The 26,106-nt window shown below is 34.7% G+C and overlaps 2 protein-coding genes and 1 long non-coding RNA gene across 3 annotated transcripts; 2 read left to right on the top strand and 1 right to left on the bottom strand.

The window, feature by feature from the left end:
* Positions 1–1,725: 1,725 nt before the first annotated feature.
* Positions 1,726–12,914, top strand: smpdl3b (sphingomyelin phosphodiesterase acid like 3B). Its single transcript, NM_001328556.1, is given in 8 exon segments — positions 1,726–1,905; positions 4,057–4,270; positions 6,568–6,665; positions 6,918–7,061; positions 7,887–8,056; positions 8,698–8,878; positions 10,714–10,847; positions 11,823–12,914. Coding segments are annotated over 8 exon segments (1,374 nt in total). The 5' UTR covers positions 1,726–1,835; the 3' UTR covers positions 12,186–12,914.
* A 2,646-nt stretch (positions 12,915–15,560) lies between these two features.
* On the bottom strand, positions 15,561–26,060 carry mecr (mitochondrial trans-2-enoyl-CoA reductase). The gene is given in 10 exon segments (NM_001017852.1): positions 15,561–16,137; positions 16,210–16,282; positions 18,370–18,430; positions 20,296–20,369; positions 20,968–21,070; positions 21,344–21,446; positions 23,090–23,233; positions 23,327–23,458; positions 25,566–25,663; positions 25,750–26,060. Coding segments are annotated over 10 exon segments (1,134 nt in total). The 5' UTR covers positions 25,932–26,060; the 3' UTR covers positions 15,561–15,973.
* On the top strand, positions 20,733–23,602 carry LOC141378145 (uncharacterized). Its single transcript, XR_012391914.1, has 2 exons — positions 20,733–22,314; positions 22,490–23,602. It is a non-coding gene; the product is annotated as an uncharacterized lncRNA (long non-coding RNA).
* Positions 26,061–26,106: the final 46 nt, after the last annotated feature.

Raw genomic sequence — 26,106 nt, 5'->3', positions numbered from 1 at the left:
ATTCATCACAAACCTGTTGGACTTTCTTATAGTAAGCGAACACAAAGGAAGATATTTTTAAAAATGTTAGAAAACGGTAACCATTGACTACCATACTATGCACGTTACTGGTTGCAGGTTTCAAACATTCTTCAAAATATTGTTGTTTGCATTTAACACAGTTTAACATTTAATAGATTTTAGTTGAATTCAAAAGAAGATATTTTGAAAAATGTTGGAAACTGGTAAGCATTCACTTCTACGGAATGGGAGTCAATGGTTTCAGGTTTCAAACATTGTTTTACACAGTTTAACACAGTTGAATGTGAAGGAACATATTTTGAAAAATGTTTGAAACCTGTAACCATAGACGTTCATAGTATGTAAGTAAATGGTTACAGGTTTCAAACATTCTTCAAAATATCTTCTTATGCATTCAACACAGTCTAACACAATTAAATATGTATGAAAGTCAATGGTTACAGGTAAACATCAGTTAAATGCAAAAGAAGATATTTTGAAAAATGTTAGAAACCGGTAACCATTGACTTCAATACTTTGAAAAGTCTATGGTGACAGGTTTCAAAAATTCTTTAAAACATTTTCGCTTGCATTCAACACAGTCTAACATTTAACACAGCTGAATGCAAAAGAAGATATTTTTTAAAAATTATGGAAACTGGTAACCATTGACTTTCATACTATGTTAGTCAATGGTTACAGGTTTCAAACATTCTTCAAAATATCTTTTTAAAAACAGTTTAACATTTAACAAAGTTGAATGCAAAAGAAGATATTTTTAAAAATGATAGAAACTGGTAACCATTGACTTTCATTCTATGGTTGTAATGGTTACAGGTTTCAAACATTCTTCAAAACATCTTCCTTTGCATTCTACTTAGTTTGACACAGTCTAACTAACATTTAACACAGTTAAATGCAAAAGAAGATATTTTGAAAAATGATGGAAATCCATTGACTTCCATATTATCAAATTCTATGGTTACAGGTTTTAAACATTCTTCAAAATATTTTTTGAAAAGCAGTTTAACATATAACACAGTTGAATGCAAAAGAAGATTATTTGAAAAATGTTGTCCATACTATGGAAGTCATGGGTTACAGGTTTCAAACATTGTTCAAAATATCTTCTCTTGCATTTAACACAGTTTAACATTTAACAAAGTTTAACACAGTTGAATATGTATGAAAGTGAATGGTTACAGGAAAACACACATTTAACGCAGTTGAATGCAGAAGAAGATATTTTAAAAAATGTGGGAAACTGGTAACCATTGACTTCCATAATATTGAAAGTCTATGGTTAGAGGTTTCAAACATTCTTCAAAATATCTTCAGTTGCATTTAACAGTTTAACACAGTCTAACTAACATTTAACACAGATTAACACAGTCTAACTAACATTTAACACAGTTGAATGTAAAAGAAGATATTTTGAAAAATGATGGACACTGGTAACCATTGACTTACATACTATGGAAGTCAGTGGTTAAAGGTTTCAAACATCCTTTAAAATATCTTCTTAAAACAGTTTAACATTTAACAAAGTTGAATGCAAAAGAAAATATTTTGGAAACCAGTAACCACTGACTTCCATTCTATTGAAGTCAATGGTTAAAGGTTTCAAACATTCTTCAAAATATCTTCTTTTGAGTTTAACTTTGTTAAAAGGTTTGAAACAACTTAAATAATGAGTAAACTTTCATTTGAAGGTGTACTGTCTCTTTAAGACTGGGTTATCGTGAGCTATAGCGTTTGCTCCAGCTGACGACTCTTATCTGTCAGTTTATGGACGACTGTGGACTGAGTTTAGAGCAGATTCACTCAGTCTCACTATGGCTTGCATGTGGAAATGTATTCTGCTCAGCATTTTCATCGTCTTCGGTAGAAGTGACGCGCTGACAGGTATCTCTTTACTGCGATTATTTGACAGGCAAAATGCACAGTGCATGTTCTAATGGCTTACTCAAGAGCCAACTTCATACACATTCAAGTAGTAAATTCAGCAATAACTGCTAAATTAAATACATTATATAACACATGTTTTATAGAAATATCAGAGGGACTTTTGGACAAGAAATATTTTATTCTCCCGTTTTTATTATCTGGCAAAATGAACACGGTAACACTACAATAAATTAACATTAGATTGTGTTTTTAAATACTAACAATGCATTTATAACAGTATTCTGTCATCTTTGTTGACATTAGCTTTTTGAATATTAATAATGCATAAGTAAATGTTGAACTATGATTAATGCGAACTGAAGCTTATTGTAAAGTGTGACCATGTCTCCAATAATAATTATAATAATAATGGAAATGATTTACAATGTGATTTTTGCTTAATTCATTTTTAAAATAAACTATTTGTGGTTGTTATTAGATCTATTATTATTGATTTTATTTATTTTGTGAGGTTTTTCATGCTATGTTATTATGTAATTACATGTATTATTATTATTATTATTATTATTATTATTATTATTAACAATATACTTATTACTGCAATGTGGCTGTTGAATGCTTGACTCTGATTGGGTGATGCACATTCTAAAGCCAGCTGTTATTTTTAGATAAATGCACATCTAAAGTAGTTCCAGGCAGGTTTGACCTCATTACTGCTCCATATATGACTGCGCTTGATGATTTTAGTTATAACAGTCAAAAATCACATCAAGAATCAAGTAAATTTACATTTTTTTAAAAAAATAATTCTGAACACAGGAGCTGTTTCTTACAAATGACATGAAATACAACATCTAAACATTGTTATTTTAAATAAAATACAATTAAAAGTATTAGGCCATTAATATCTTATTGTGCATCTGAAAATATGAAATTACCCAACTAGCAGTTTTCCATTATGCAAAATAGCCTCCGATTGTGCACTGAAATAAATGATTTGTTGGATTTACTACATTTAAAAAAAAAAAAAAAATTAGGGTAAGCGGTGGCAAACAATTCATATAGGCTAAATTTAAACTAACAAACTAAGTTGAACATTTACTACATTTAAAATACACACAGCAAACACAGAATAGTATAAGCCTGAACAGTAAATGTTTAGGATAATAGTTTATCAATTATAATATAATACAATATAATATACTAATATTAATAGTTTAATCTACATAATATAATTAAACTATAATAACGGTTCCACTAACAGAAATAATTAAATTAATTTGATTAGAATATAATTACCGATATTATAATGTATAATTTAATTTAATTAGTTTGAATAAATTTTAATTACCAGAATTATAATTGAATTAGTATGATTACAATTTAATTACCGGAATTATAATATTTAATTTAATTTTATTAGTTTGGTTAAATTTTAATTATCGGACTTATAATTTATAATTTAAATAATTAGTTTGGTTACATTTTAATTATCAGATTTATAATATATAATTTAATTTAATTAGTTTGGTTACATTTTAATTATCAGATTTATAATATATAATTTAATTTAATTAGTTTGGTTACATTTTAATTACCAGAATTATAATATATAATTTAATTTAATTAGTTTAGTTAAATTTTAATTACCAAATTATAATATATAATTTAATTTAATTAGTTTGATTAAATTTTAATTACCGGATTTGTAATATAAAATTTAATTTAATTAGTTTGGTTACATTTTGATTACCAGAATTATAATATATAATTTAATTTAATGAGCTTGATTACATTTTAATTACCGAATATATAATTTAAATAGCTTGATAAGAATCAAATTACCAGAATTATAATATATCACTTAATTTAATTAAATTGATAAGATTCTAATGATTATACAAAATATATAAAGGGCCCGAGCTTAAAGTGAAAGTCCCGCCCTAAAGGGCGGGGCTGTCATCAATCAAATTTTGACAGGTGGTCCCGCATATTCTTCTCTGGCAAGTCTTGAACTTCTCAGATTAAGGAAACTATTTTTTTTTAAATCTAAAACAAATGTCCATAGTGTCCTCTAGAGTGCTTGAGGGTTAACAGGGGTTGTTTTTTTCAGTGTGCAAGTCAGTAATCTCTGTTTATTTGTTGCAGGTTATTTCTGGCACATCTCAGACCTCCACTGGGACCCTTCATATGATTTATCCAGCAGCTCTCAGTCAAAGTGTGCTTCCAGCGGAGGCCGACCGACTCCACATGCAGGCCGGTATGGAGATTATGTCTGCGACTCACCCTGGAGTCTGATCAACTCTTCCCTGACCGCCATGAGAGAGATCCTGCCCGATCCGGACTTCATCATGTGGACCGGGTATGAGCCCTGCAAACTCGATGTCAAAACCATCTGATTATGTACAGTTTTTATTTATATTTTTTCCTCAATTTCTGTTTAATGGAAAGATGAAGTTTTCAGCACATTTCTATTCATAATAGTTTTAATAACTCATTTCTAATAACTGATTTGTTTTCTCTTTGCCATGATGACAGCACATATTTGACTGGATATTTTCAAGACACATCTACACAGCTTAAAGTCACATTTTAGGCTTAATTAAGTTAATTTGGTTAACAAGTTAAGGTAATTAGGCAAGTTATTGTACAGCAGTGGTTTGTTCTGTTAGACAATTCAAAACAAATATTGTTAATAACATTAAGTTCAAAATGGTTGTAAAAAAAGTTAAAACTTTTGTTATTCTGGCTGAAATAAAACAAATAAGACTTTTTCCAGAAGAAAAAATATTATCAGACATACTGTGAAAATGTCCTTGCTCTGTTAAACATCATTTGGGAAATATTTTTTAAAAGAAAAGATAATTCACAGGAGGGCAAACCATTTTGACTTTAACTGTAAGTGAGTTTGCATCAATCATCATTATGGGGGTTTATATGAGAAAGATTTATTAAATGCGGGGGAATGAATCTGCATTTTTTAAAGGGTTCAATTCCAATAAAAGCAATCCCTGTTAACCTTTAAGCAGTCTATAGGACATTTATGGACAATTGTATTTAGATTTTATAAATACAGTTCCCTTAATATAAGCAGTTTTACTGAGACTTTTTCCGAGAGTACTCATGCACTCCACATTTAAAAATAAAAAATATTATTTTATAAAGCTTTTTTTTTTTTATCCATTCCGCCAATTTCTTGTTCTGGGGGAGACACTTTTTTGCTTAACTTAGCATAGAGCATTTGATCAGATTTGACTATTAGCAATTTGTAAAAAAAAAAAAATTTTTATAAAAATTGAGTTTTCTGAGCTGAGATAAAAGTAAGACCACCAGAACAAGAAGTTGTCTCAATAAATTAAAACATGGTTCAATCAACTGGTAAACTCTACGAGGCTTGTAAAATGAGTTCTTGTAAAGTTGTAAAGTGTTCCTTTAAATAGTTGGGGGAAAAAAACTTTTCTGAATGGGAAATACAAAAACTTAAACCATTTCAAGCCTACACAACATGATTTCGAGAGGATCACGTGCTTATGATTGACCACAGCAGGTCCTGCATTAGCCAATTCATGATTCACCAATCAGACGATTCCTAAGCCACTCTAAATACCCTCAGTTCCATATCACAGCCATGTTCATTTTGAAGAATCCGCCTTCCACCCTTACTCCTCCTCCTTTCCTAGATGGGTGGCACTGCGGCCCAGTGGTTAGCACTGTTGCCTCACAGCAAGAACATCACTGGTTCTAGTCCTTACCAAGCCAGCAGAAGTTTCTGTGTGGAGTTTACACGTTCTCCCCGTACACACGTGGGTTTTCCCCGGGTTCCCTCCCACCGTCCAAAAACATGCAACTTAAGTTAATTGACTAATCCAATTCGGCCCCATAGACATGCTCCTAGTAAATGGTTATCTCTTTAGAGCGATCGTTATCTGTTCATCAGCTACTACAGCAGGGGAGTTCTTGAGTTCTACCTGAGCTCATACTCCCCCTCACCCTGCAAACGGGAGGGAGCCTCGAGCTCGAGAATCTTAAGAGTTCAGGGATCTCTCCCAGGACAGCATGCCAAACAAGCTTTATAATCAATCATCAGCTATGTAAACTCTTGAAATGCTCATCATGTCAAACACTCAGTTTTTCTTTTATGCGAGTGGTTTAAAACTTAGAAAAAAAGAGGACTTGATTCAACATCGTTAAGTCTTCTTTAAGTCCAACTCCATAATTTGTCCAATTGAAAATAAATGGGCAGTACTATAATTAAAATATATACAGTTGGAGATAGAATTATTAGTCATATTTGATTTTTTTATTTTTTAAATATTTCCTAAATGATCCACAGATTCAGTAAATTTTCACAGTATGTCTGATAATATTTTTTTTTTTCTGGAGAAAGACTGATTTGTTTTATTTCGGCTAGATTAAAAGTAGTTTTTGATTTTTTTAAACACCATTTTTAGGTTAATATTATAAGCCCCTTTATATATATTTTTTGATAGTCTACAGAACAAACCATCGTTATACAATAACTTGTCTATGTACCCTAACCTAATAATTAGGGGGTTTAATAATTCTGACTTCAACTGTATTTTTTATAATATTATATAATATATATATTTTATTTATTATGATATATCTTTCTCCTGATTGAGCTCTTGATCTTAACAGAGATGATACTCCTCATGTTCCTGATGATCAGCTGGGAGAACAGGCTGTGCTCAGAATAATCGGCAACCTCACCAACATCATCAGGAGCACTTTTCCCAGTACGTCCTTCAGTAGACCCATTCGCATCATGACTGTTTTCCCTACTGTACCGCGTCTTCACACAGCTTATTTTAAATGAGCTAAATCAGCACAATTCTTGAGGTTTTTTCTTTTTTTGGGAGGTGGAGAACTTGTTTTATGTTCAAGCCACTTAAATTTGCGAAAACAATTAGGTTAACCTAAATAATGTGTTGGGGCAAGATGACCCTTGCATTTTTTAACAGTGTATGAAACTTGTTGTATATCTTCAGAAACCAAGGTGTATTCTGCAATGGGAAATCATGACTACCATCCAAAGAACCAAATGCCTCCAGCAAAAAGCACCATTTACGAGCAAACAGCAAACCTGTGGCGTGACTGGCTCCACACTGCCTCACAGGAAACCTTCAAAACAGGTATCAAACAATCAAACACAGCAGCTCACTGTGAAATAAGATTTGTTCCTGAAATATTAAAAAAAAAAAAAAAACACTAGAATGGTGTTATGCTGTATATTTTGCTGACTTATTATCTCGTAAGTTTCGAAGGGTTTGTCCAGAGAAGTTATTTTAGAAGCTGTTTTAAAGGGACAGTTCACCCCAAAACAAAAACTTGTTAGAAACTAGTTTGACTTTTTTTGTTCTGTTAAACTCAAAATAAGATGTCTTGAAGAATATTGGAAACCTATAAGCACATCCATAGTAGAGAAAACAAATACTGCACTGTAAAACAGTCAACTTTATCAAATGAAATGAGTGTAGTTAACTCAAAATTGACTGAAAGTTAATTCTACTCATTTGAAAAGAGTTTTGACCTCAGTGTTGAAGGTAATGAGTTAACTAAATACCTCATTACTTCAACCTAAATGGAGTAAGTTCACAGTACTCATATAGATTAGTTTTTTTTCAACTTAAATGGTTTGTTGGAATCGGTTTCCTCAAATGGTTTAGTTAACGCAACTTTTGGGGTTTGTGTGTGGAAGTGTTGCATTTCTCTGGTTTTAATCCCACAGCTTTCAGCCGTAATTGCACACTAATCTGACATTTTTGTTTGTAATTTTCGCTTGTTAAAAAATAAATTCGACCTCATGTTGTGTGAATCATATGGACACACTGCCTCCCATCCGCTGCATAAAACGTGCTGGATAAGTTGGCGGTTCATTCCACTCTGGCGACCCATAAAGGGACTAAGCCCAAAAGAAAATGAATGAATGAACATTATTAATTTCTGCTCTTTCTCAGGTGGATATTACACTGAAAAGCTGCTGAATCAGACTGGATTGAGAGTCATTGTCCTCAACACAAACCTTTATTATGATCAGAACAAACTGACAGAGAAAGTCAAAGATCCTGCAGATCAGTTCAGCTGGGCTGATAAAGTGCTTCAGGATGCGGCCAAAAATAACGAGAAGGTAATTATATGCAAATATTTCCCAAATGATGTTTGATAGACTCAGGAAATTTTCACAGTAATTCCTATAATATTTTTTCTTCCGGAGAAAGTCTTATTTGTTTTATTTCGGCTAGAATAAAAGCAGTTTTAAATTTTTTAAACACCATTTTAAGGTTAATATTATTAGCCCCTTTAAGCTAGATTTGTTTTTGATTCTCTACAGAACAAACCATCATTATATAATAATCATAACTTGTTTAATTAACCTAGTTAAGCCTTTAAATGTCACTTTAAGCTGAATACTAGTGTCTTGAAGAATATCTATTCAAACATTATGCACTGTCATCATGGCAAAGATAAAAGAAATCAGTTATTAGAAATGAGTTATTAAAACTATTATGTTTAGAAATGTGTTGAAAACTTTAACTTATTTCAGTTAAAGGGAAAAGGGCAAATAATACTGATTGAACTGTAAATATATAGTAAATATGCACAGTACAGTATTTACATCCTATTTAAATATGTGGTTTTATTTTAATTCTATTAATCACAATGAATGTTTTGACAGCATTATTATGTATATTCATATACAGAATACCATTCGGTTCTAGCGGTTTATCTGTTAGTGGTCATGAAGCCCTTTCCTTCTGTCCCACACAGGTCTACCTCATTGGTCACGTTCCTCCAGGGCTGTTTGAGAAGAAGCGGGATAAAGGCTGGTTCAGAAAAGAGTTTAATAAGCGCTACATTGAGCTCATCCAGAAGCACAGTGCTGTGATCATGGGCCAGTTCTTCGGGCATCACCACACCGACAGCTTCCGCATGTTTTACAACTCCAAAGGTATTTTACTATATATATTACAGAATTTACAATTCATATTTTTCTCAGTAAATACATTTATAAAGGTGTTGTTGACTTGAAATATTCACCAGATGTCCATAACAACCAAAGTAATCCTTTGGTTTGGAAATTTAAATATGTAAATATAATGAAATGAAACAGGATAAAAAGTGTTGAACACATGAAGAAGGGAAGATTAAAAATGGCATGAAAAGCCAAAAATTTCGGAAAAGAAAATAAAGCTGCTAGAATGCCTCAGCCAATCACCTGACCTGAATCAATCCCAAGATGTGAATCTCTCGTTCCACCACATCCCAAAGGTGCTCTATTGGATTGAGATATGGTGACTGTGGAGGCCGTTTGAGTACAGTGAACTCATTGTCATGTTCAAGAAACCAGTCTGAGATGATTCACGCTTTATGACATGGTGTGTTATCCTGCTGGAAGTAGCCATCAGAAGATGGAGACACTGTGCTCATAACAGGATGGACATGGTCAGCAACAACACTCATGTAGGCTGTGGCGTCGATATGATGCTCAATTGGTACTAATGGACTGAAAGTGTGCCAAGAAAATATCCCCTACACCATTACAGCACCACCACCAGACTGAACCGCTGATACAAGGCAGGATGAATCCATGCTTTCATGTTGTTGATGGCAAATTCTGACCCAACGTCTGAATGTGGCAGCAGAAATGGAGACTCATCAGACCAGGCAACGTTTCTCCAATCTTCTATTGTCCAGTTTTGGTGAGCCTGTGTGAATTGTAGCCTCAGTTTCCTGTTCTTATCTGACAGGAGCGGCACTCGGTGTGGTCTTCTGCTGCTGTAGCCCATCCGCCTCAAGGTTGGACATGTTGAGTTCAGAGATGCTCTTCTGCAGACCTCGGTTGTATCGAGTGCTTATTTGAGTTACTGTTGCCTTTCTATCAGCTGGAACCAGTCTGGCCATTCTCCTGTGACCTCTGGCATCAACAAGGCATTTGCGCCCACAGAACTGCCGCTCACTGGATATTGTCTCTTTTTTAGACCATTCTCTGTAAACCCTAGAGATGGTTGTGCATGATAATCCCAGTAGATCAGCAGTTTCTGAAATACTCAGACCAGCCGTCTGGCACCAACAACCATGCCACATTCAAAGTCACTTAAATCCCCTTTCTTCCCCATTCTGATCCTCAGATTGAACTGCAGCAGATTGTCTTGTCCATGTCTAAATGCCTAAATGCGAGTTGCTGCCATGTGATTGGCTGATTAGAAATGTGTGTTAACGAGCAGTTGGACAGGTGTTCCTAAAAAAGTCGCTGTTGAGAGAGTGTGTACATATGCGTGTGTGTTTGTGTGTGTGTTTAAACATAATTAGTATATATACCTATAGTTGTTGTTGTGAACATCACTATAGTATGATTATAAACACTGCAGTATTTTTTCATTTTGATATGTTTGGGAAGGTTTCCCAGAGATGGGTTGCAGCTGGAAGGGCATCCGTTGCGTAAAACTTGTCCTGGATAAGTTGCCGGTTCATTCCGCTGTGGGTACCCCAGATTAATAAAGGGACTAAGCCGAAAAGAAAATGAATGAACGAATGATTGGGAAGGATTGAAAGAAATTCTGAAGTAACCAAAAAGCAATCAGTCACAAGAATAAAGTAACTGAAATAGTTACTCTGCTGATTACATTTCAAGTAGAGTTATTTGTAATCTGTAACTTAATCATTTTCAAAAGTAAGCTTGATTTTGCAACATTAACATGTGAGTTGTTCTCTGCTTTGAAGCCATGTATATTGTGAAAAGCACAATACTGTTTGTTTGTTAAAATGTAATCTGCTGTTGCGCAGGATCTCCAATAAGTGCGATGTACCTGACTCCTGGAGTTACGCCATGGATAACAACATTGCCTGGTGTGATCGATGGCGGAAACAATCCTGGAATACGCATCTTCGAGTATGACACAAAAACACTGCTTGTCAAGGTAGGATGCCTCTACCAGAATTGCAAATCTTTAGGGACTGCACAACCCAATCTTTTTCTGGTATTCACCCTACCATTACTAAATGATTCTTGATTAAAAAAAAATCTGCTTTACTTCATCTCTAGAACTTCAACTCTGCAATCTGGACTTTGCTAGAACTATGACACAATCTACATTGTGAAAAGCGCTATATAAATAAACATGAATTTAATTAAATCATGAAACTTTTTAATGCAAACATTTTTAATGCAAAGGTGACACTGTTTGGATGTCTGTTTCATGACAACATGACATCAAAACCTGTCATAAATCTGTCATAAACATGATGATTGTCATGAGGGCATTATAACAGTCATGAATATCATAACAGCCTCATTAATGTTTTTCTTGAACTGAACTACAGTGGTACAAATTAAATTAGCATTAAAATTTCTAGAAATAATAATGACGCTGTTATAAAATATTTATAAATATTATATATAATTATTAGTTTTGCACAGCAGTAATCTTATTTGAATGAAGAACCAATTCTGAAGTGATATTTAATGGAGCAAGGACATTTTCACAGTATTTCTAATAATATTTTTTCTTCTAAAGAAAGTTTTATGTTTTATTTTGGCAGTTTTTTGTAATTTTTTTAAATCATTTTAAGGTCAATATTATTAGCCCCCTTAAGCAATATTTGTTTACCGAACAAACCACTATTTATACAAAGACTTGCCTGATTACTCGCCTTATTAATCTAGTTAAGCCTTTAAATGTCACTTTAAGCTGTATAGAAGTGTCTTGAAAAATATCGAATTAAATATTATGTGCTGTCATCATGAGAAAGATAAAAGAAATCAGTTATTAAAACTATTGTGTTCAGAAATGTGCTGAATAAGTAGGGGGAAATGGGGGGGGGGGGTAATAATTCTGACTTCATTTATATATAGCAAAGCTGACAAGGTTTTAAAAACAAAACAAATCCCACAGGACATCATCACCTACTACCTGAACCTGACATATGCAAACATTGCACGTGCGCGCTGGGAGAAGGAGTACCGCCTGACGGAGGCCTTTCGCGTGCCAGACGCCTCTCCAGCCTCCATGCACCGTGTGATGGAGCGGATTTCCAGTGAAAAGTGTTCCCTGCAGAAGTACTTTGAGCTGAACTCGGTCAGCTACGACCTGTCGGAGTGTCACGCAGACTGCCGTGTGGATCATGTGTGTGCGCTGAGGGAAGTGGACTATGACGCCTATGAGAAGTGTGTGTTGAAGGAGGGAGGATCGTCCAATGCTCCGGTGCTGTTCATTTTGTTTCTTTCTCTAATGCTCAGTCTGTGGAGTCTCAATTGATCCTACTGACTACTTTGTTTTTGTTTTTAAATAGTAGTTGATTAACTTAGCATTTAATATTCACATATATTTAATCAATTGTGGCCGGTTTTGGCACCTGGGGTTCACTCTTTATTGGTGAATCATGATTTGAAACAATCATAAGTTGCTGTCATAGCAACAGGTCTGTCAGTTCATATATTATTATGCATTTCATATAGACAGGATCAGATTTTAAAGAGTATTAGGTAACACTTTTTCTTGAAGGGGTTGCTCATAAGACTGCCATAACACCTTTATAATCATGACATAACACGTCATGAATATGTATGAAATTTTATGCATGTTTCTGACAACTGTTATTAAGTGTCAGTAGCTCATGTCATTTTAAATACAGAGATGACATTGAGATGTCTTCATGACAACTTGACATAAACACATCATAACCTGTCAACTTGTCTATTATCAAGACTTGTCATAAATCTGTCATAAACATGACTGTCATGACGCCATTATAATTGTGTCTGTTTTCATTGGTCAAACGTAAAAGCCAATGCAAGACAAAGAAATTGTTTAATCTTGAAGGGGGTGCTCATAAGACTGCAACGACACCTTTATAAACATGACATAACAGGTCATGAATATAAGTGAGATTTTATGTTTATGACAACTATCATTAATTGTCATTAGCTCAGTTATGTAAATTTCAATGCAGAGATGACATTGGTTGAGTTGTGCTTATGGCAACTTGACATAAACACATCATAACCTGGCTTTAACAACTTGAGATTATCAAGTCTTGTAATAAATCTGTCATAAACATGATTGTCACAAGGCCATTATAATTGTGTCTGCTCCATCAGTCAAATGGAAAAGCCAATAAAACACAAAAAGATAGATTATTCTTGAAGGGGGTGTTCATAAGACTGTCATGACACCTTTATAATCATGATATAACACGTGATAAATATGAACGAGATTTTATGCATGTTTATGACAACTGTTATTAATTGTCATTAGCTCAGTTTTGCCATTTGAAATGCAGAGATGACATTGGTTGAGATTTGCTTCTGACAACTTGACATAAACACATCACAAACTGTCTTTGACAACTTGACACTATAAAGACTTATCATAAATCTTTCATAAACATGGCTGTCATGAGGCCATTATAATTGTGTCTTTTTTCATCTGTCCAATGCTAAAGCCAATAAAAGACAAAGAAATAGATTATTCTTGAAGGGGGTGTTCATAAGTCTGCCATGACACCTTTATAATCATGACATAACTCGTCATGAATATACAGTAAATGAGATTTTATGTCTATGACAACTATCATTAATTGTCATTAGCTCAGTTATGTCATTTTAAATGCAAAGATGACATTGACTTAGATGTCCTTATGACAACTTGACAAACACATCATAACCTGTCTTTGACAACTTGACTATTATCGAGACTTCTTCAAAAATCTGTCATAAACATGTCTATTTCATCAGTCAAATGGAAAAGCCAATAAAACAAAAAAAGATAGATTATTCTTGAAGGGGGTGTTCATAAGACTGTCATGACACCTTTATAATCATGACATAACACGTGATAAATATGAATGAGATTTTATGCATGTTTATGACAACTGTGATTAATTGTCATTAGCTCAGTTATGCCATTTTAAATGCAAAGATGACATTGGTTGAGATTTGCTTATTACAACTTGACATAAACACATCACAAACTGTCTTTGACAACTTGACACTATAAAGACTTATCATAACTCTGTCATAAACATGACTGTCATGAGGCCATTATAATTGTGTCTGCTTTCATCGGTCAAATGCAAAAGCCAATAAAAGACAAAGAAATAGATTATTCTTGAAGGGGGTGTTCATAAGACTGTCATGACACCTTTATAATCATGACATAACACATGATTAATATGAATGAGATTTTAGACATGTTTATGACAACTATCATTAATTGTCATTAGCTCAGTTATGTCATTTTAAATGCAGAGATGACATTGGTTGAGATGTCTCTATGACAACTTGACATAAACGCATCATAACCTGTCAACTTGACTATTATCAAGACTTATCGTAAATCTATTATAAACATGACTGTCATGAGGCCATTATAGTTGTGTGTTTTCATCAATCAAATGCAAAAGCCTTGGGAAGAAGCCATAAGACTGCCACAACACCTTTATAATCACAACATAACACGTCATAAATATCAATATGATTTTATAAATGTTTATGACAACTGTTATTAAGTAGGGATGTAACAATATTGTGAATACCGTCATACTGCAATTTTTTTCAATATGACCGTAGGCGCATGACTCAATAAAACTATATTTGTGAGAAAAGTTTGCTTAGGCGAATGAAGCAAACGGGAGGTAGCGGGAACTACAATTCCCATCAGTCTAGGCGTGGCCGTCATCCTTTGCGGTCTGTTGTCACTACAGACCCAGTAATGCGGAAATGGAGTGTGCTGCTAGTAGCGGGGAAGAAAAAGAGCTGGAAATAATCGCCCCTAAAGCAGTTTTTAAATCGGATGTGTGGAAGCATTTCGGTTTCTTTCTAAAAAGATACAAAAAAATGGAAAAGGTGACAGACAAAAAAAAAAACAGTATGCAGGCACTGCCAGACTGTGGTGAAATATAAGTCGGGGAATACGACTAAAACAGTCATGGGGACTGCAGAACACAGCACACTTGTTAGATTGATGCAGACATTGACTTGTACCGCAAAGAGACCTCTATCTCACTCTTTCTGTCCCAGAAACCTCAGTCCCAAATGAGAGGGTTTTTTTCTGCTGCAGGGGACATGCCCAGAGATCCCAGCTTTTACCAGATTATAGTTATATGATAATTTTCCTTTAAAAACCCATCTCTGTGAGTGATTAAATGTTGAATGTGATGAGTTTTCAACAATACTAAATTGAAACTTTTTTTTTTAATATGGTTTAATAGTTTTTTGTTAATAAAATTGAAAAATTGAAGTTCCTGTTTCGAAACTTACATATAGATGGCTAATTTGTATATCATTGATATGTTCAGTGCTAAGGTAAATAAACACGTTTGGCACTTTTTTTCGAGTCTTTTCATTAGTTTTGTTTTTCCTGTAAATTATTCAATAAATACCGTACCGTGCCATTCATACAGAGGTATTATCGTACCGTGAAATTCTGATACAGTTACATTCCTATTATTAAGTGTCATTCGCCCAGTTATTAAGTGCCATTTTAAATGCAGAGATGACTTTGATTGAGATGTCTTTATGGCAAATTAACATTATTAAGACTTGTCATAAATCTGTAATAAACATGACTGTCATGAGGCCATTATAATTATGTCATTAATATTTTTCTCCAATAAAAGACAAAACGATCAGCCAATTTTTATCAAATGCTTTATATTCATTAACAATGACAATGTGTTGATTACTTTGCTCTAAATAATATAAGGAAAGACATCTTGCCTTTCTTTTATCGTTCAGTCAATGACCGGTGTTTTATAGATCACACTCTAGTGTGTATCTTTAACACAAACCCACGATATGAAGATCTACATGTTTGATTGAGCTTATGTGACAAAGCAAAACGGCAACACAAGCTCTGAGCATGTTTGATTATCAGTGAGTGCTCAATATAGACTAACATGCTGATAATCATTATGATGCTCATAAATTTCCAGCATATAATAAATACCAGCAAAATCAAAGGCATTGCCAAAACCCTGTTGACAACCTGATAACGCTCACTGGACTTTGATGTCATGTTTATTATGCATGTGTTTGGGGTTGCATTCACATGACAAAAACCTGTTTGGTGGACACATACGGCTTCATGGCGTTTTCTAGAGCTTTCCGGAAGTCTTGAAGCTGTACTGAGGTGCAGATTGGAGCCGACAGTTTCCCAGCGCGGATCAGGATGCAGAGTTCATCCAGCATGTGTCGTAAGGCTTCATCATCTATCAAAAGGGGAAGTCATTAGATCAAACCCGTTCAATCCTCAAGCAACAGCACATCTTATTTGTCCTCACCGTGTCTGTTGTCTCTCTTCCACTGGGTCACCCAAAAACCTCTTACTCTCACGTCTTTAAAGATCAGCGCACTCTAAAGAAAGCACCATACTTATATAACTGCAATGTACAACACAAGCTACATGAACATGATTACAATAATCTGACACTTCAATGAGAAGTAAAGGATAATCTATGATGGATAGTTGTATAATCAGAGTAAGATATATGATTAAAAATAACTTAATTTTTTACAAATGCAGCACACACTGCTTTGCATCTTATAAACACAACCAAGCTTTAAAAATACACTCTCAATACACTCCAATCAGAACGGAGTGTTCCAAAGATTAAGATGTCAGTTCATAGAGTGCAGAAAACGGAGAGACAATTAAAGGTGCAGTAGGTGATCTGTTAAAATGCTAACCGCTTAGCATATTATCTTTGGACGGCGGGGAGGGACTGTGATTCAAAGCCACACCCCCTGAAATCGCGCGCGCACCGCGTCACATCAGCCGACAGACAACCCACTAGTTCATGTCATTCGTTAGTTAGTTAGTGCCAACGCCGTGCAGGAATTACATTTATTACTTACATGCTATTTCAGAGCAAGTATTCAGAGTAGCATGGTAAACAGTATAGGAAGGCTGTCATTGTTCAAAAATGACCCAATGCGAATATAAAAGCAACTTCAGCTCAGTAAAGCAGGTTAGGCGGAATAGCACTATTTACTGGTGTTTTGTTGTTAAACTAAATATAAATCTACATTATAGATGCTGTCAAAGAACCTTATGAAACTGAAAATAATCACATCAATCTTTAACCAGGAGATTTCAGTGGCTGAACAACACGTCTGTGCATATAAGTCATTCATAACAACACAATCTAACATAAAATAGTTTTAAAACAGAACATGACCTGTCTAACAGTGATACTTCAGCCATGGTGTTGTCCTTCCTCCAGCGTGCTAAAGTATCTTCAATATTGATTCAGGTTTTTAAAAGTTTCAATTCAGCTTTTGATTTCTCCCGGTCCATCTTGTGACCGCGCGGCCACTTTAAGGGCGAATTATACCTGCGCCTGGCTTTACAGTAATCGGCCCGAGCTCGGCTGTCCTTCGGCGCCTCCGGCTCCGACTGGGCATCTGCGAGCAGCCCCAGCTCGCTCGCGCGCATGTGTTTGTGATGCAGACGGGCACGCGCTAATGGCGGATCTGCGTGAACACATGCGCAGAAGTCGGAATCTATATTTGCTGACAGACAGTCTGACCAGCTTATCGGAATTAAGGGAGATGACGGTCCGACTGTATTGAATTGAATGAACATTTTTTAGTTTTATGCTTTACCCAGAATATAAAAATACATATAAACACATTTAGATCATTTACTGTAATCATTACTATTAGACTGTGAAGAGACTTTCAACCAGCACAACAAAAAATGCTTCTGAAGACCATCACCTACTGCAGTGGTTCCCAAAGTGAAGGGGTCGCGGGGCAATGAAGGGGGGGGGGGGGGTCGCCTGGTGATTTCCAAAAATCGATTTATTTTTATTAAACCATAAGAATTAACATATTTTATCCATAACTATACTGAAAATAAAAATAGTCGTTTATAGTTACTATATACTATGTTACTATAGTAGCTTATAGTTACTAGTTCTATTGGATTGCGACCCCTGGGGTAATTACATTATATTAAAGGCAGCAATAGCGTCAGATGCATTTTGATTTTATAACATCAGGTTATACTTTCTGGCACATTTAAAGCACTGACACAAATTTAATTGGTGTGTCTGCATCATTGCATGCAAGGTTTCTGTATTTATAACCACCTTAGAGGATATTGGGGGTCGCGAGTCACTGGCATTGTTATTTTGGGGGTCGCGGGCTAAAAAAAGTTTGGGAACCCCTGATCTACTGCACCTTTAATCACCTTGGAATTCTAAGGTTCCCTCTGCGTTCTGAATGATTTTGAGATGCTGAGCTTCAAAGTTTTTGCATTCCAAATGTATAACATTTGTTTTTTAAATAAAAAGTCTTACAAATCTAAACAACTTATAAAAAAAACATCCCTTAATGTAAAAAGGTTGTCATTTAATAAGAATATGTCAATAACTCAATTTTGACAAAACTCTTAGATAGAACCTTGTAATTCCAAGGTGATAAATGGTCTCACTCACCACTGGAACAGTGACTGGTTGTTTGGCCATCCCACCGTAGGTCACCAAACTCCCTCCACTTCTGAAAAACACAGACACAACATTCAAATATTTACAGGCTGAGTTTATCAAGGGCCTGCTGTACTGTTAGAAAGATCTCATTGATTTACAAGCAATCAGAATTCCATATTAATATTTGCCCATTTGAATACAGTAAAAGGATCTGTTATTTGTGTTCAGTATGTGACTGAATAAAATTTAGGTGTTTTTTCCTTTCAAGATTTCCTCTAAATTCCCAGTATATCATACTGTATATTGATCATAAAAGCTGATTGTATCAAATGTAACTCTCAGAAAAAAACGAAATACTAAAAAAACAAAATAAATAAAAATCTAAAGGTTCAATAAACTTCTTTACTTCATATTGTCAAGCTTTAGGCGACGCAGTGGCACAGTAGGTAGTGCTGTCGCCTCACAGCAAGAAGGTCGCTGGTTTGAGCCTCGGCTGGATCAGTTGGCGTGTCTGTGTGGAGTTTGCATGTTCTCCCTGTGGTTTCCTCCGGTTTACCCCACAGTTCAAAGACATGTGGTACAGGTGAATTGGGTAGGCTAAATTGTCTGTAGTGTATGAGTGTGAATGAGTGTATGTGTTCCCAGTGATGGGTTGCAGCTGGAAGGACATCCGCTGCGTAAAACATGTGCTGGATAAGTTGGTGGTTCATTCCCCTGTGGCGACCCCAGATTGATAAAGGGACTAAGCCGAAAAGAAAATGAATGAATGTCAAGTTTTTTAGGCTTTATTAATTCTGTGACTCTTGAAATGTGTGATTTTCAGGAACCGTATCTTTTAAAATAGCAGCTACTTAATGCCTAGTTCAGACTGCGTGATTTTAGCCCCGATTTTGGCTCGCCGACAGGTTTTGAGAAATCGCCGACAAATGCCTGAAATCACAGGCAAATCGCTGCTCGTGCACGTGAGTGACAATCACACAATATGAACTATCAAAGACGCGATCTGAGAGAATCGCCGATGCCTGTGAGATATTTGGCGTGCTAAATATCTGGAGCTGTCGGCGATTCAAATCATGCCGTGTGAAATGAGTTTGGACTGAAAATAACATCAGCGATCGCCTACAGCCAATGAGAGAGCAGCATTCACTTGTGTGTGCGTGTGTGTATACCTGCTGCAGGCCAGCGGGAGGCTGGGGGAGAAGGTAAAAGCGCTCATTTTCGGTTTATTGGACCCACGAAATGGAGGAAAAACTAGTGGAGGTTTGACAGGACTCAGGAGCAACCGTGTCTGTTTGACGTTTCATACAGAAAGAAATTAGTTTATTATTAACGTTGAGGAGAAATGGCTAATTCAGGTGAGCAAACATGTACATGTTCTACCCCATTAAAGGCTTCTTTCTCATTATGTAGTTAATAACAAAAGATATGCTACGTGTTTTTGGCTGTGAGACGTAGTTTGGACGAAGTTGTCGGCGATTCTTTCTATTGTAAAGTCATGCAATGTGAAAGTCCCTGTTGCCGATCCATCTTGCAGTGTAAACAAAGCAGCGACGAAACGCTAGCCCAGATAGTCATGCAATGTGAAAATATCTGTGACACGACTACTTTGAAAATCATGCAGTCTGAACTCGGCATAAGTGAACAAAATAACTCTTAAAGGGATAGTTCACCCAAAAAGGAAAATTTGCTCACCTTCAAGTGGTTCTAAACACTTATGAGTTTCTTTCTTGTGTTGAACACAAACAAATTTTTAAAGAACGATAGAAACCCCAATGGTAGGAAAAACAAATACTATGGAAGTCAATAATTACCAATTTCCAACATTTTTCTAAATATCCTTTTTCATGTTTACCAGAAGAACAAAACTCAGGTTTGTGATAATAATGTAAATAATGACATATTTTTTGTTTTAGCATGCTAAATATAGTAACTTACTGTAAATGGCGTAATAGTTCTGTGGCACTTTTTCCTCCAACTCCATTCAGTGCCAGTTTAGGTCGAGGACAGGACTGTTAAAAAACAAAGATACTGAGTGGCTTTTAAAGGGGAGCTATTATGCAACAATCACTTTTATTCTGGGGTTAAGCACAGTTGTGTGGCAGCAGTGTGCGAATATAACCAACTTCTAATGGCAAAAGTTAATTGATTCAATTTTTTTAATCACACTTGACAATAACAGTCTGCAGAAACACTTTGATTGACATTCTCCCTTTGTACGTGTCATCAGAGAGGGAAAGCCCCGCCCATTAGTTATAATCTCTTCCTTATTAGTATAAACAATACAGAATGAGAAGCAGCCGTTCACTACTAGAGTTCTGTATCTGCCAATATGCTGATGGTCAGGCATTTATAGCTCCGCCCTCTTCTAAAAAGAGCACAATCTCATTTGAATTTAAAGCGACAGTCACCAAAACGACACAATTATGATCCAAGCCAAAAAAAGGTCAGTTTCAGAGAGTTATGAAAAGTTACTAGTGTGAGCTGAAACTTTACACACACACACTCTAGATCATACTTTACATTATGTATTTGCTTTTAAAGGGTATAATAGGTCCCCTTTAAAGCATGCAGTTAACATATGAACAAATCAATCCACACTGCACTGACCTTAAAGAGCTCCTTCATCTCTGGCCGTCTCAGAGTCTCTTCTGTAATGACGTGTGTGGCGCCCATCGCTGTCAGTCTGTCTGAGAGCTGCCGCAGATCCGGCCTGAAGCCAAAAAGAAACACGCTGCTTTACACGATCATAAAGCAAATACATGGTTTCTTTTGATTTAAAATCCGCATGAACCAACAGCTGCAACCATTTTTTTCATATTGTGAGGCAGTTCCTAGAGAAACAGAATATTAAATGAGAAAACAGTGGGCGTGGCTAAATTAGGCGTGGGATGCAGTAAAGCAGACACTTCATTCAGAAAGATTGAAAAAAGGGTTTAAGAAGAGTTATTACAACCTAACAGGCAGTGATTTAAGGAGATTTTACCTGTCTCTGATGACATTGATGGTGTGAATGCCTTTAGCAGCAGCGATCTGAATAACAGCCTGTCCAACACCACTGTTAGCGGCGTTCTGGATCACTGTGTCTCCTAAAATATTACAAAACATAACCTTTTAGTTAATGAAAAAGGATTAATTTTTGAGTGAACTGACCATTTAATAACAGCATTTTCACTTGTGGGTAAACTACTGCTTTATTAAATTTTCCTTTTAGTGCAACTTAACTCTTTAATAACAATATTAATTTGGGTGTGAACTGACCCTTTTAATATCAGAATATTTAATGTCAGAATATTAATTTGGGTGTGAACTGACCCTTTTAATATCAGAATACTAATTTGGGTGTGAACTGACCCTTTAATATCAGAATATTAATTTGGGTGTGAACTGACCCTTTAATATCAGAATATTAATTTGGGTGTGAACTGACCCTTTAATATCAGAATATTAATTTGGGTGTGAACTGACCCTTTAATATCAGAATATTAATTTGGGTGTGAACTGACCCTTTAATATCAGAATATTAATTTGGGTGTGAACTGACCCTTTAATATCAGAATATTAATTTGGGTGTGAACTGACCCTTTAATATCAGAATATTAATTTGGGTGTGAACTGACCCTTTAATATCAGAATATTAATTTGGATGTGAACTGACCCTTTAATATCAGAATATTAATTTGGATGTGAACTGACCCTTTAATATCAGAATATTAATTTGGATGTGAACTGACCCTTTAATATCAGAATATTAATTTGGATGTGAACTGACCCTTTAATATCAGAATATTAATTTGGATGTGAACTGACCCTTTAATATCAGAATATTTATTTGGGTGTGAACTGACCCTTTAATGTCAGAATATTAATTTGGGTGTGAACTGACCCTTTAATATCAGAATATTTAATGTCAGAATATTAATTTGTGTGAACTGACCCTTTAATATAATATTTAATGTGAGAATATTAATTTTGCAAGGCAAGGCAAGTTTATTTATATAGCACATTTCATACACAGTTGCAATTCAAAGTGCTTTACATAAACAAGAGTAAAAGAGACAAGAGTAAGAAAATGAAAAGAAATAATAAAAATAAAAATTATAAGAATAAGAATAAAAAATAGATAAAACAGATAAAAATATGTTAAAATGTTATAAGATAATGAAAAATAATGGGTGTGAACTGACCCTTTAATATCATAATATTTAATGTCAGAATATTAATTTGGGTGTGAACTGACCCTTTAATATCAGAATAATAATTTTGGAGTGAACAATTTTCATTTTGGTATGAACTAAACCTTTAAATGACTGAGAGCTCTATTTTATCAATCTTGGTGCAAAGTCAAAGCGCATGGTGCAAAAGCATTAAGGGCGTATCCGAATCCACGAAAAAATCCGCTCAGTACCGGACTTTAGAGCAGCTTTCAGCTGGTCTATTAAACAGTCTATTTTAGTTCTTCAAAATAGCAACACTCCAACAATGCACCGTAACACACCTCTGTTCTATACCGAAACACCCATAATTCCACAAAGTGGTGTAAATGGATTTGCTGTTTAAACGTGGCAGAAAATGAAAAAATTAAGTTTGCGCTGGTCTAAAAATAGCAACACATTGTGGAAACACATCTTACATCTGATTGTGCTGGGTGTATGATATGGGCCAGAATCTTCATTTTAAGGTGACCTACCCCTTTTTTATTTCACGATGTGTAATCATGAGCACTGCCTACCTGCTTTGAGCTCCTCAAAGTCTGTGAGCATCCTATAAGCGGTGCATGGATTGACCCCCAGAGTGGCTGCGGACAGTACAGGAATGTCTTTAGGTAAAGTCACCAGATCGTCAGCCTTTAAAACTGCTGCTGTTCTCCATGTGCCTGTGGGGATTCAAGCAGGCGTATTACATACTACTGATGATGATTATACTGAATCTAAGTCATTTATATACAGAGTGCAGGTTATTTGTTCACCTATGCCAGCATCTTTTGGAATCACCCAGTCGCCCACTTTCAGTGTTTTCACCTTGTCTCCCACCTCCATCACCTGAGCCACACCCTCATTGCCCCCCACTGCCGGAAGCTCAGGCAGGATGGCATATGTGCCTGTTTAATGACAGTGACAGCTGAATATGCAAACTCATGAACAAAGGACATTTAATATACAATTTTCCCATTAATTTTCTATTCAAAAAATTTATTCTCCACAGTACTGTAATAGAAAACAATAAAAACTGATTATAATAAAAATTATAGTCATTTATTTTCTTTTCAGCTTAGTTCCTTTATTATTTTGGGGTCAGCAGAATGAACCGCCAACTTATCCAGCATATGTTTTACGCAGCGGATGCCCTTCCAGCTGCAACCCATCTCTGGGAAACATCCATACACACTCATTCACACACATACACTACGGGCAATTTAGCCTACCCAATTCACCTGTACCGCATGTCTTTGGACTGTGGGGGAAACTGGAGCATCCGGAGGAAACCCACGCGAATGCAGGGAGAACATGCAAACTCCACACAGAAATGACAACTGACCCACCTGAGGCTTGAACTAGCGACCTTCTTGCCTACCTACTGCGCCACTGCGTCACCCACTAAAATGATACTAAATTCTATAAATGTATATAAAGTGTGTTTACGTCTAGGCAATATTTGCTGTTGGTGTAAGAAAAGACAAATATGAATTGATAATATTTAAAACAAGTAAATCTGTAAAAAAATATTTACCATAACTAACTGTGAGGAAAAATGTAAATAGCAAAATCTATACATAAAACACTAAGAAGGATTACAGTAACCACACTATGACAATGTCATAAATATATATATATATATATATATATATATATATATATATATATGATTATAATTACAGTATTATTTATTATATTAAAATATTAATTTTTACATGTTATATATAGATATTATTTTTATTACAAAAATACACATACACAAATCAGAATACTTCATATTATTAAAAATAATCATGTGAAAAAAAAACATATATATGTGAAAAAATATAATATAAAATATATATACAATTGTAATATAAAGATGTGTTTAGAGAATAATGGAAATATATATATATATATATATATATATATATATATATATATATATATATATATATATATATATATATATATATATATATATATATATATATATTTATTTATTTATTGAAGTAAGAATTATTAGCCCCCTGAATTATTCGTTTATTTTCCCCCAAAATTTCTGTTTAACGGAGAGCAGATTTCTCCAACACATTTCTAAACATAATAGTTTTAATAACTCATCTCTAATAACTTATTTATTTCATCCTTGTCAGGATGACAGTACATAATATTAGACTAGATATTCTTCAAGACACTTATATTCAGCTTAAAGTGGCATTTAAAGGCTTAACTAGGTTAACTAGGTTAACTAGGCAGGTTAGGGTAATTAGGCAAGTTATTGTATAATGATGGTTTGTTCTGTAGACTATTGAAAAAAATACAGCTTAAAGGGGCTAATAATACTAACACTAAAATGTTTTTTTTAACTGCTTTTATTCTAGCCAAAATAAAACAAATAAGACTTTCTCCAGAAGAAAAAAATATTATCAGACATACTGTTAAAATTTACTGAATCGGTTCAACATCATTTGGGAAATATTTAAAAAATAAAATAAAATTCAAAGGGGGACTAATAATTCTGACTTCAACTGTATATCATAGCAGCAATTGCTGCAATTAACTAAATACATTACAAAAAATAATCCACATATATATATATATATATATATATATATATATATATATATATATATACATATATACATATACATATATATATATATATGTATATATATACACACACACACACACATATATATATATATATATATATATATATATATATATATATATATATACATACACACACACACATACATACATATATATATATATATATATATATATATATATATATATATATATATATATATATATATATATATATATATATATATATATATATATATATACTAAAAACTTCAGAAGTCCTAATGCAACCATTACAAAAATATATATTACAGTCAATAAATATTGCTAATTTTATTTTTTTACCTCAAAATTTGCACAAATATAGTGTATTTGTGGACAAGGAGTTAATTAATAGGTCATGCATCATTTATTAAATCCAGTCAAATGCTTTGCTCTTGCCTTGAAGCATATTTAAGTCGGAAGGGTTGATGGGAGCCGCTAGCATTTTCACCAGGACACATTCAGCTCCCACCTGAGGAAGATCCAGAGACTCCAACCTGTCATGCAGGAAACCGGGTAAGTGCTGTCAAACTGTCCACATATTAACGGTACCGTCAATTATCAATGGACATGACGCGCTTACTGGACAACTTGTGAGGGCTCCCCGTGATTCCTGTACAGGAGTGCAGTGCAGTTTTTGACTGCAGACACAGAGGAATAGTTTTTATTGAGGACAGCTCCATGTCTGATCCTCTGAATGTGGGACACAGGACCTGTTGTTCTGTAAACGCGAATTAATAGCGATGCGACGGACGGCAGTTTCATTTTATCCCTTGTTATGCGTTCAATTTCAAAATATCTTCGTCGTTTGTCTTTGAAAAAAAAACACGAGAGATCAAAAATCCATGTTTACTATCCTGTGTGCGGCCATGTTGGTACCGTAAAGCCTGTAGTAGTGACGTCGTCCAGCGAAAGTTCAATCGGTGACACGGCTGATGAA

The sequence above is a fragment of the Danio rerio genome, chromosome 16 (assembly GCF_049306965.1).
Source record: "Danio rerio strain Tuebingen ecotype United States chromosome 16, GRCz12tu, whole genome shotgun sequence".
NCBI lineage: Eukaryota > Metazoa > Chordata > Actinopteri > Cypriniformes > Danionidae > Danio > Danio rerio.
The sequence above is the reverse complement of the archived record's forward strand: the minus strand, read 5'-3'. Positions and strand labels throughout refer to the sequence as shown.